Raw genomic sequence first — 13,096 nt, 5'->3', positions numbered from 1 at the left:
GGGATACAGTATGCATTTCCTAATTATACACGCGTGCACACGCCGTCTACCGTCACAGCACAAGCACCGATATGCCTAATAAGTGTACTGGCAGGCCTTCAAAGCTTTTTTGTTCATGCCTTTGGCGATTTGAGCCCTTAAGGACAGTAAAAGACATGCATTCACTTTTCGGACTGCCCGATTTTTCGGACGTTTTCGCGGCCTCCAGGGAGTTCGAAAAATTGTACGTTGACTGTTTAACTGACCAAGAGGATGCTTCAAATGGTCCGTAGGGCGAATTCGCGGCAAGAGGGGACGGGAACAGAAAGGACCGACGCATTGAAGAATGAACGGGAAAGGAAGTGTTCCGCCACTTCTGTGAATGAGCTTGAGCTCAAAAAACAGTTTTGGCTGACTCCGAGATGCAGGTGTCCTTCATCCAAACCAAAATAAACTTTTTAAACCAGTGAAACGCAACATTGAGGTGTCGTGCGTGGGCTGAGAGTATGTCAGTACAGTTGAGGTTGACTTTCCAGCTGCTGAGAGAGAATCTCACATGTGCCAAAGTTCGGGCCTCATACTCAATGAGCTTGCTATCAGTTCATAGAAATAGCTTATTTTCGAAAATATTTGCTTCTGTGTGCATGTCTTTTTATTTGTATTTGAAAATGTTAGACTCGATTTGCAGTGGGCTTTACTATCTTTTCGCAGATATTTTATTCGCTGTGCATTTTACTAACCTGTCCTTTCTGTTTTCTTTTTGAATAAAGTAAACAGTACTCCTTACTCTTCAAACTGAATTAAGTCGATTTTTAAAATTTTTAAACATGCGTGTCAGCCCATTTTCACAAAAACAAAGTTCTGTGTCACTCACGAATTTTGCAAGGGCACTCAGGGAAAACTGGGAAAACTCAGGGAACTTGGAAATGTCAACTTGGTAGACACCCTGAATAAGCTATTCCAGCATTGAAGTAAGATATAAATTAAAATTTAGCATACTTACACAACAAAGCTACCTCTACGAAAATGAAAATTTATATAAGACATGGTAAGCACATACATAAAAAAACAGAAAAAAAGAAACAGGTACCCAGCAGCAACAATATACCATCAGTTAAATACATTGCAATATAGCTTCAAAAGAGTATAGTACACAAGAGGAGTAAGAACTAACACCTCTAAGCAATGCGTATATCTATTCCAACTTTGGTAAAGGCACACTAGATTGCACACACACAAAAAAGAAGTTAATACACTCTTGTGGCGATTCTAAATGCTGGAAATGGGAAAAAAAATAACAGAAAGATGTACGCGATAAGAATAACAAAAACAAATAGAAGAGAGGAGAGAACTGCAAAAATAGAGCACGCAGTTGGCATTTCAGTCAGTGTCACATTTGGTCATACAGTACAGCAGGTTTCACAAATGCAAATAACAGCTCTTTGACTATACACTGTTCACTGCACAAGCTATGCCACTGATGTGGCCTTGGACAGCACCCTATATGGAGTCTCTTTCAAAGCGATGACAGGGAGAGAGGAAGGTTTCGTCACAAGCACAGATGCCAATACCTGCGCTGTGACAGTATAAGACAAAACACACACAGGATTTATTCGATGGTGAAGCGGGTGTTCGGATACAGGTATGGGTATCAGTCCTATGCACGTGCCGCACAGTTTTCCCACGATAGCGCTGCAAAGATACGATGGGGTATCATTATACTGGCATACTAGTGTAGACGTATACGCTGATTATTGTGCGCAACGTCAAACGTGTCGACAACACGCTGAAAATCCATCTTATTGGCAAGAGATCGCTTGACCGCAAGCACAGCTAGGTCGCTCAGACGATTATTTGTCATCTTGCTACGAAGATAAGTCTTTAATCTTTGAAAGCATGAAAACGTGTGCTTGCAAGATGATGACGATGCCAGTATCGTCGTGGCGATAACACCTAGCTTGTGCACTTTGTGGAAGGCTAGTTTATGTTCTCCCAAGACTCCCAAGGCACTGGTCCGCCATGCTTCTTGTCTCGGAGGGCACGCGCAGACTTCTCAGCAGTGCCATTGGGTGGCACAGCTTGTTCCATAAAGATGCACGAGAGAGGAGCCCTGTTGCTGCATGATGCATTCTTCGCGTTTGCACGCACAGGCATGCCATGCGTTTTGGAGGCAACATGCAGGCTTTGTGGTAGCGGTGATAGATGGTACCAAGTGTTCTCAGTGAAGCCTGAAAGAGGATTCCCGCTGCAGTACACGCCTCATACATAACTTGTTCCTATGGTGGCAATATGTTGTGTCCCTATGTCGATTCAGTGCTAACACATTACCGTCAACTGTCGTCACAAGGTGGGTTCTGCCGCAATTTTTTATTCATTGTCAGCTTCAAGAGCAGGCGTTCTCACTTCTATCAGTTGGACATGCACCTAGTGAGTGCATATGTAGCATTTCAAAAGCACATGCATTGAAAGAAACTATACTCTGGCAGACCAAAAAGTGCCTGAAGTATTCAAAGAATGCTAATTGTGTTAATAAGAAAGGAGCAATAGGCAGGGAGTTGCTTTTGGCACCACCCCTGCTGAGAGGAAACATTTGCTTGAAGGGGAATGGCGAAAGTATACTTCGCACTCTGTTATTAGTATCAGGTTTCTTTCAAAAATGTATGCTAGAAAATATTAATTGAAAGGTGTCACACTCACTCCAGTGAGTTCTTTCTCATTTTTGAACAAAAGTTGTTGCAGGGCTACTTTAAGTGTACACAACATGCACATAGCCTGCATAATCATCACATTGTTTACTTCAATTTTGTGCCAGAAATGTTGCTACGTGATCCCTGAAATTCACATGTATCACATGACTTGGCTTCAGCTTCAGCCAAGTCACTGAAGTATTGAGTTCATGAAAGGGAAGCAACCTGCATAATGTACTTTCTTCTGATACCTCTCTGTTTAGCTGTTCTTCAACTGTGCCTGTCTTTTCAGTTAGCTCAGGTAGTTCACAAACATTGTCAACATTATGCTTGTGGGTTGTTGTATCTGGCAACATTCAGCATTGGCTTGGTGGTGATTTCTATAATGGAACATTGTTAGCTTAAACAAAATGACATCTAGAATGTCAGGCAAGGGCACATTGTTGTCTGTTGCTGTACTTATTATTTTTGTCACAGCAACCACATTATATCTTAAACTAGTGATGTCGCCAACATTTATTCATAGTGCAACCAGTCACACTTATGTAGATGTATAGCTACAACTTTCTTACATAAAAGCCTTAGTTTATTCAACTTTGCAACAGGAGGAAAACATGGGGTCTGACTTTGTGATACCAAGAATAAAATGTATTGGTATGCACTCATAACCATCAAGCAAAACAGCAAGGTGTGAGAATGAAAATTGACCTCTAGAGATACTTTCCCGTCCATTGCTAAGTTGCAGGTAGGGATCATATGGCCCATAAAGCTGCCTTTATCCGATTAGCCAATTGCAAAACTTATCTCCCCATCTATTGCATCTGCTATAAACATTGTGAGATTTGCAAGAAATTGAGACACAAGATAAGTGGCTAAACAGCATAAGTTGTAATACAGTAGCTATAAGGTGGCAGATTACTCTTGTTTTTTTGACAATGGTCAGGCGTGGAGACTTGCTACATTGGTTTTTTTTTATGTGTTAGCATTAGAGTGTTCATGCGAATGTGTTCAGCTAGCTGACACAATAAGTGCTAATGATGGGTGGTCGCTGGGAACATGAATGGGAAAGAAGCAGCAAATACAATTGGGGTTGATGAATAAAGCTCGGAGAAATAAAGGAAATGTGGAAGAATGAAATTGACCTTTCGGTCTTGCAACTTTGAATAACATGACGGGGAAAAGCTCTAAGAAATCAGCAAGAGTGGTGCATGAAAACTATAAAAATAACTTGTATTGTGCACAGGCTGCTCTAAAACACTGAACGTATCACCAAGGGTTCGTGTTCAGGTCACTTTTGGGGAGTATATGTGTTAACTAGATAAATAACCTTGGTTGTGCCAACTTCATTCTTGTGATATCGAGAGTTCCAAAGTTTATTGCTTCAAAATGGTTACAGGTTTTGATAGATATGAAATACAAAAGGAGGCCCCACAGTCAAAGGCTGTATCGGGACCTCCGGTCGCCAAGTCGCTTTAGTCAAATAGTGCTCCTTTCCAGCCTGCATTCTACTCACCGACATTAGGTGTGCGTGTTCCTCTACAGGATACTTCCATGTCAGCAGTGGCATTTGCCGACGATTTGCTTCTAATGTCAGATATCCTTGAGGGGCTTCAACTCTTGGTAGATGAAACTGTCTCCTTTCTTAATAATGTTGACTTTCAGATCAATCCCTTAAAATCTCAATACTTTGGACGGTGTCCCAACTATTCCAGTAAAGGTTTCGACTATAGCATTCCTACATTATCTATTTTAGGTCAGGATATTCAACCAAAGTATAGAGATGAGCCAATTCGATGACTTGGTTTAGATATCTTCATTTGTAAGAATCCAACTGTTCATTTCTACAAAGCCCTGAAACTTCTTGATCTTATTGCTAAAGCCTCGCTGAAATTGTTTCGGAAGGTTAATTGCCTTAGACAAGTGGTTATTCCAGATTTCTTGTACACTGCATCTAATACACTAGAGGTCTCTTCAGAATCCTCAGGTTGGATGGGCTTACTTGTAGATGGATCAAGAAGGTTCTTCATTTACCTCCAGGTTTTCCTAATATCTATACGTATATGGTTATCCTCAAAGAGCGGGGGGCTGGGTGTTATTCAGTTACAGAGGGTTGCTCAGGCTGTGCAACTTAAGAACCTTCTGCGTCTACTCAGACTAGGGGACACATTCATAGATTATCTATTTGATAGCATTTTAAATTAGAACTTTCTGAGAATCTCTGAACTTTTCCAAATGCCTTCTTGAATAACTCCGAAATAACTCGCCCGAAAGCAGTTGAAACAGCACTTAATAGAGGATCACAAAAGTGGCGGTCTGATTTAAGGTACAAATACACCAACAAGGATCTCCTAGCACACCAAGACCAGATCGTCGCTAACACTTGGTTGTATCATGATTCCAAGCTATTGAAGGAAGATGATTGTCTTAAGGCACTACGCCTTAGGACGAATCTTTATCCAACCAGGTCTCTTACTATCAAACAAAGCAGCGATCCAACATCATGGCTCTGCCACGAAAAACCGGAAACCGCATTCCACATCTTGCAGGAATGTGAGTCTGTCCACCTCGTGTGTACCGAGTGCTACAACTTTGTGGCTAAGCAGGTGGCCCTCCTAGTCCAGAAAAAGAGACCGAGCGTCGCGGTTCAAGAAGAACCTCGGTTGACTACTCAAGAGGGCACTAGGCCCTGATATACTCATTGAAACTGATAACGACATGTTGGTGGTTGACTTGGCTGTCGTTGGGATGCCAATGAGGAGGTGCTCAAAGACAAGACAAAGCGTGAAAGAAAGCAGCAAAGTATGCGCCTTTGAGGTGCTGCTTTGATCCGCGCAAGAAATTTCCCTCGCAGGGGTTGGTTTTCGGGGCAAGGAGTATGGTATGTCATGAAACTTTGGAGCTGGGCAAGAACCTGGGTTTGTCTCATGCAGATCTGGCTTGGTTCAGTGCATGCATCCTTCATGGTAGTTTGATTTGCCTCAATAGATTTAGAAAGAGAGTGTAGGTTCTCCCTTGAAATTTGAATTACGTTCCTTTTTGATGTCGTTTTCACTTGTCCTTTGTGGTTTCCTTTTTTGTTCTGAATATTAGTCTTGCTCTATGATGTATTTAGTTGAGGCTGGCCACAGTAATAAAGATAAGTATTCTACAACAACACACTAGCTCTCCCCTGGGTAGCTCATACACAATTGACGTCTTGGGGAGGCCAGTACGGGACAGCAAGACGTACGGTCTCCCCGCCCGTGCTGGTCCTTTCCAAACGTCCAATAGACTGAATCTTGCTTTGGCCACTGGCACCACAAGCTTGTGGTAATGTATGTTATTAGCGCAAATTGAATTTACTGTGTGATTATGTGCAACCATATTAACAACCGTGCATGTAGCACACTATATTTGCATGTGATAATGTACAATGTCTGCTAATGCGTGTTCATGTTTGGTCAGGGACTTATCAGTTGCATATATTCAGACTTTATAATGTGAGACATGGCACTTGTGACAAGCACTGTAGCAGTGTGCAAGTCATATTTGAGGCAAAGGACACTCGATATAAAGCCATTTGAAGTGCCCATGTACATTTGTAAGAATGTTGCCGCTTAGAATACTAATATTTATCGCGTGGTGTGCTATAAAAAGAAAAAAAAAGGGTGGTTCTTTCCAAGGGGAGGTCCCTTTGATACGAAGCTGCACTGCAATCCCTGAGTTACCACACTGCAGCTGCATCAGACACACACAGCAAAGCATGCTAGCAGAAGCCTCAACACAACCTTTTTGGTCACGGGGTAGCTGTGACATCTATGTCAATAAGTTGTTTAATAAATAAGATGTTTTACACACGAACGCAAGCGGAAAGGTGGGAAGTGCGCAGATATGTTTATGCCGACTGAGACTGATAATACTTGAAAGTTGTTGCATTTCAATCCTGAGTAGGTTGGTAACGTAGTGTGAATGTTGGCCGTGGTGACTGGCGATGCGATAAGGAGATTCACTTTACAGTGGCAAGCGTGCCGTCATTCACCACCGTACACTATAGCCCTCTATGTCACCACATCCATAGGCAAACGGCATGGTTGTAAATTGTCAGAATTATTTTTCATAGTCATGCTAGCTTACAAGGCATTTTTAGATATATCATGGTTCGAAATCTTGGAAGAAGGCCTGCACCTTGTAAAGCAGCCTTCTAGCCAAGTGCAAATGGGGCTGCTGGTATGCTGTCGTGCATCTGCGTGGCCGGCATCATGTGGTCCTCGCCAGTACACGGAAATTTCTATAGCATATGCAGGAGCTGCACCAAAGAGCCTGATTGTTGCATAGAAGGAAAGGAAAAAAGGAGAGAGAGAGAAAAAAGAACAATGCATGGTCTATAGCGTTAATACAAATTTTCTGTTTGTGTTTGTGCATCATACTTCTGTAGTGAGCCACAGATGGAAGTCAAAATTTTGCTGTCGAAATTTCGAAATTTTATTTGTCGCCGAATCCCAAATCCCAAGTATTCTGCTCCAAAAGCAAGATTTTTCAGCTCTAAAAATTGCTCCATAAGCTGTTACAGCTGTTGGACCCCTGAATTGCAAGAAACTGAGTTACGACATTTCAGTTGTCTTCTCTGTGTGAGTTCCTGACAGTGCTTCCAATGCAGCTTATGATGTGCCGGTTTAAGGAGAACTGGAAAACTGGCAAATTATGCATGAGTGAGGATGTCAAAATGGCACCTGGCACCGTAGTGGAAAAAGCCGGCTGTGCTGCCGGGAAACCAGGCAGGCGGCAAACTGAGATGGGTGCTGCAACTTCAACCGGCAGCTGAATTTCAAACATCTCACTGTACCCATTCCAGATGTAGCATGGTGTTGTTCTTTTCCTCCAGGTATTCGAGTGGTGAGGTGCGCCTGTGGCAGCGAACCAGCTCAGGTGTGCAGCTGAGGAGTGTCATCTTGGATGGCACCATACACCCAAACAGCTTAAACTATGTCAGTTCGATAGCCCTGGCCAAAAGCTGTTTTGTAGTCACCTATGCAGAAGGTGAGATATCTTTCTTTTTTGCCACTTCCATTTCGATGAAAGATCACAATATGGCGCTCTGCTTTATATGTTCGATAGAAGGCTATATAGCACTTCATTTCATATGCAGCAGGCAACATTACAAAAGCTAGAAACTAACTTCTCTCATTCGCGCTTGTGAGTAAGAAATAGTGCATCGCATGGGAAGGAAAGGTATAGGTGTGCATTTTGTAATTTAATGTAGCATTAAGTATAATACAGAAGAACCTCATTCATACGATTTGGAAAAACTTGGTAACCGGGGAAACATACGATCTGAAGTCACTAGAGAATTTGGCACACTTGACTGTCATTGACATCTATGAAGTGCGAAGCGTGCGAATTGTTGCAGCACAAGACGTCGATGCGCGACGAGCTGGTGGCAGCCGAGCGGCCTGCAACGTGCGTTGTCATTTTTGTGGCTTCAGCAAGCTTATGTTTCCGCTCCTCAATTGGCCTGGGTTGGCAGCTTCTTCGTGTGGAGCATTTCGGAGGAAAGTGTTCGTGTGCCCATTCCACAACAATCGCTGCGATATGCCCACTCCACGAGAATTGAGAACATTGAAGTCGGAAAATCGTACGAAATGGGATCATATTGATGAGGTTCTACTGTACTTTTATGTTGCCCAATGTAATGTAATTATTATGTAGAAGTTGTTCCCGAATTGAACCTATTTATTGCTGATGAGTGTAGTGACCAGCAGCCAGCGCTCACGACCATTAGAGAGTACATCATGCACTGGAAGTGCAAAGATGCAACAAGGCACACAAAGAATGTGCGATCTGGTGTAGTCCACTAGTTGTAGTTGTAAGATACGAGGCAATTATTCGACAGAATGCATTGCAATTCAAATGAAACTGCACTGTGTAATGCAAAGACTAGTAGCACTTCTGTGACAGTGCTGCTTGCATTGCTTGGTAAGTATAAAAAGGAATATAGTGTAGTGTATGAATTTAAGGGGGGTGTTCTTTGGCTTGTTTTATCATAGCTAAGTGTGGCATTGTAGGGAAGGCCAGCTTGCATAAGGAGACAGATGCATGTCCCCAACGATTGAATTAATGGGACTCTACTAGCAGATACCGATCGATGGTCTGCTAAAACTCATTATACATTCTTTGGACATTGGTTTAGTTGTCGCCGAGTTAAATAAAAAAGTGAAGCAATAAAGCAAAAGAGAAATTACTTTAGATTTGAATTTAAGTGTATAGAACATCTATTTTATGTCAGTGGCATATAATCATGTTGTTACTTTGCAGCAATGTAACAATATTGTTGCCAATTTTCAAGAAAATTTACACTTGATTTGATTTGTGTGTGACTGTTTCGTCATCACCATCAACTAAATGCACCTGTGAAGGGTACATTTCAAATGCTGCGAGATCATATAACAACCTATGGTACAGCTTTGACATAACTACTTATTTTTTTAAATGTATTTATTGCCACACAATGCGACATCTTCGTCTATGTGTTTATGTTAACTAAAGTTGCTTTTACCAGAATGAGCTAAAGGAGACAGTCACTCTGTTCAGATGCGTGAAGATGCTACTTTGCGATTCTGCGAATCTAACCATGGTACTGTATTTGAGTAAGCATAAAGTTTTGCTGAGTTCCTGTGTGGCAGCAGTGACTGATTTCAAATTGGCATCGCATCGCTGGGCTTCAGATGAGCACACATGGGCTTTCCTCCGTTATGCTGCTTTATTTGTTTGGTCCCGGTGAAAATACTTTGTCGAGTCACAGGAGCGTTCTATGTTGACCTGTGCCCTGCAGGTGAGGTCTGTGTTGGTGGTTTAAGTGGCTGTTCTACATCAGCTACTGCTTGCAATCAGACTATTGCCCTCACTGGGCCAGCCAAGGTCGCAGCTTCCAAGCAGGACAACCACTTCGCTGCTTTTGGAGGCACAAGCATTGCCCTTGTGGATCCAACAGGTCAAATCTATTCGGCCCAGCTCCCTACCAAGGTGGGTGGATGTGCACAAACGTTTTATAGCAGTGGTCATTTTTATTATTTTTTTTTACTCTGACAGCAATTAATGAGCTTTAAACTGTGTATGCCATGTCCATTTGTCCTTTACACTTTGGGATAACAATGGCTCTCATGGTCATCGGGTCTCAACAGCAGTTTCACTGTCACCATAGGGCAAAGAAAAACAAAACATTTCCCACCACCATTGGGATTGCAAATCATGCTGTAGTGGCAAATGTGCAATTGGAAGCTTAGTGCACTAGCCACTTTGTTATAATGCAGCTTTGGCAGTTGGTTGTGTGTGTGTGTGTGTGTGTGTGTGTGTGTGTGTGTGTGCGCGTGCGTGCGTGCGTGCGTGCGTGTGTGTGTGTGTGTGCTTCAAGGGTGGTGGCATGTTTGTATTTACGTCCTTTAGCCCTAGCTTGTTTCACGTTTCGTTTGTTCGCACCAGTAGTATGCTAAAAAAGGGAAATAATGTTGTTCACCCAAGAGTAGCATGAAACTGCAAAAGAAACCCTTTGCAATTGAAAAAAAGGAAAAGACGTCTTGGTTCAGCGATCAAATCTGGGACCACCAACACACTCTTGAGCGGATGACAGTTTGCAGTAGCACACTAAGTTCAACAGGAAAAGCCAAAGACAAATGCGTTTTGCTTGGGGAGAATCATCCACACATATGTCACATTGTCCAAGCTGTGTGTAGCAAATCATTTCATCATTTAGAACTTCACGTTATTCTCACCAAACCACTGTAACTAGCGTGTAGCTGGTGAAATTTTGAAAAACATTGTTATACTACAAGGTCACCGACTGCAGTGGCCCAGCTACCTACAATTCACCTGGCATGCGGGCACGCTGTTCTGAATGTTGGTTTGGCATTGTACATTTCATGAAAAATCTGAGTACAAGACATAAATAGAAATAGAACTGCACTTACCACACGCATACATGGAAGAAGCATAATGAATCTGAGTATTGACTGGCAACATCTTAATGTCAGAGTTAGACACATAAAAAATATAGCCTTCCCAGTGGACATGCAGAAACCAGGTCATGATGTAGTGACAGAATGAAACATGCATCTCAACCAAATACATTTAAGAATGATATCTGGCTTGAGTGCAAGCATAGCTGATCCTTACTGATATCATTCCTTTATGACTTTGCCATCCTTTGATCTTTTGCCATCATTTTTTCTGACTAAGGGTGCATTCATACTAGCAAGTTGCAGAGGTCGCACAACCAACTTGGTCATGAAGCAACAATTGCAAATGGGCACTTTGTTTCAAAAGAAATCACATTAGGCCATTCGCTCACTGATCGTAATTGGCTCTGCAGCTGAATTTGCAAAGCTGCTGATGCAATCAGTTGGTCAAGTGATCTCTACCAATTGCCAGTGCGAATACATTTTAAGGTGTCCAAAGGTCATTTGCATAGCAGTGTTTATCAATATGCGCAACACAAGCTTCTTCTGACAATCAGGGTTATTTTACTGTCATCAGGGTTGATGAGTAGGTGTCTTCCGTGACAAAATTGGTGCTTTGAACATGGTGGTTAAAAATAACAATGCAAGAAAATGAATGTTGTACAAGATAGACTTCAGGCGACGCTTGTAGCTTGACACAGGCATGCACCCAGAGGGGGGGCCCGCCTCCCCCCCAAACTAAGTGGCATACTCCCCCCCTACCCGCACTACCACTTCTCACACACATTCCTAAAGCGCTGCCAAAGCATTCTTGAGACTTGACAGCTATTGGGTGGTCAACATTTTGCTGCCTTTTTCACTGCTTTTGGATGGCGCTAGTTATCGGCATCTGCTAGGGTGTGAAGGCTAGTTTCCTCATCGAGTTGGTGCCCGCGCAATTAATTCGAGATGCGTTCAGTTGTTACCGCCTATTGCAACAATCACGCGCATCGCTGTTGCTTCTTTAATTCAACCTTCTTTGTTTAGACTGATTCAGTGACCAGGAAAGGGATTCAGTTCGTAGTCAGCTGGTCCGTATGCTCGTGGAACGAGTTGCGGCCGGAGACAGACATCTTTAGTTTAGCGTTTGCAACCAAACTAAACGCATTACGTACGTAAAGAAATAGCGTTGTCATCACTGCACATGCTCTTATTGGGTTTCTGCAGTTTACGTGCGCTATGATAACATACATTATTTGGCGAGTTTAACATCGAATGTTCCCATACACTAAGTAATAGCGTTGTCAAACATGGCGGCACCCATGGCTCCCGCTTCAGTGTGAATTCTCGTGATGGCTGCACTCTGACTCGCGTTGATTGCCAGTAAATATTGAAATGAGCTTTCGCTTTCTGAAAACTAACCTGAAACATTAGTTATGAGCGCATAGCACATGCAATTTCTGAGATCGTTCAGCGATTCCTGTGCCTGTATGCAACGAGGCACGTCAGCATAGCAACAACAGGATGATTGGTAATGAATTGTCTTGGCTTGGATAAGTTAGGCAGGAGGCACCAGTCGGCACCCTGTTTTATAACGTCTTCATAATGTTTACGTTCCCATACGGCAAACTAAAAGTCTTGAGAGTATGCGCTTCGTAATGTCCCGCAAAGGTGATTAAGTTTAACGTACGTAAGGCGACAAACACTATTCTAAAACTGTGTGATGCCAGTTGCATTTAACTTGTCCTTTTGCTTCATTATTTTCTTGAGTGATGGCTCGCCGTGACACTGGCATATTCTTGGAACCATATACCCGTGATATAGGTTAGATAAGGTGGAAAATAAGATCATGCGAAACAGGGTCCGTGAGAAAACCCTGCAATAATCGTTATACCCATAAGTGATACGAATGTCACCTGCTACCTCGTCTGGTTTTTCCCTAATTGTACAGCACTTTTCATGCAAAATAGTCAGCTGGAAACAAGAGTCGCAAGGAGATGAGAAATTAAGCAATGTATTAAAGGGAAGAGCCGAGGCAAGACCCAAACAGGAAGGAAAAACGAAAATTAACAAATTTAAGCATTGCTTGTGAAACTATTTATAGATCAATACCTTTTTGTTTAAAAAGGAATCAGCAAAAACGCTGCCGGAAGTGGAGAAGGAGTCTGTATGTTTTGAATGACGCTTCTACCATTATCAGTCTAACTGCCTGACGTAGCCACTTCTCTGCTATGCTTATGTGGGTGTTTTTCTAACCTTCCATGGTGGGCGGAGTACGTCTAGAACTGCAGTGTCCTGCACTCTGCACGGTTATACGGGACTGGCAACCACGCATCGTTACGCAACTTCCAAAATAACAACACTAATCAGTTTTGGCACTTAACTTAGTAAGAAGTAAACTAGGGATCCAAAATAACTGTGATTGTTCCACAAATATATATTTCTCTGTATTTCTTCCACAGCTAAATAAAAAAAGAAAACGCTACTAGAAATCGTTATTTTACATTTTTGCTTGTTTACTTG

At 42.4% G+C, this 13,096-nt stretch overlaps 1 protein-coding gene across 1 annotated transcript in view; it reads left to right on the top strand.

Annotated features, from left to right (window-relative positions):
* LOC126529992 (F-box/WD repeat-containing protein 8-like) overlaps positions 1–13,096 on the top strand; it is a 44,426-nt gene that overhangs the window by 17,592 nt on the left and 13,738 nt on the right. Inside the window, exons 5-6 of the mRNA XM_050177464.3 lie at positions 7,528–7,682; positions 9,475–9,665. Coding sequence (XP_050033421.1) covers positions 7,528–7,682; positions 9,475–9,665 — 346 coding nt within the window. The remainder of the gene's footprint in view (positions 1–7,527; positions 7,683–9,474; positions 9,666–13,096) is intronic.

This window comes from Dermacentor andersoni, chromosome 5, assembly GCF_023375885.2.
Source record: "Dermacentor andersoni chromosome 5, qqDerAnde1_hic_scaffold, whole genome shotgun sequence".
In the NCBI taxonomy this organism is placed as follows: Eukaryota; Metazoa; Arthropoda; class Arachnida; order Ixodida; family Ixodidae; genus Dermacentor; species Dermacentor andersoni.
The sequence above is the reverse complement of the archived record's forward strand: the minus strand, read 5'-3'. Positions and strand labels throughout refer to the sequence as shown.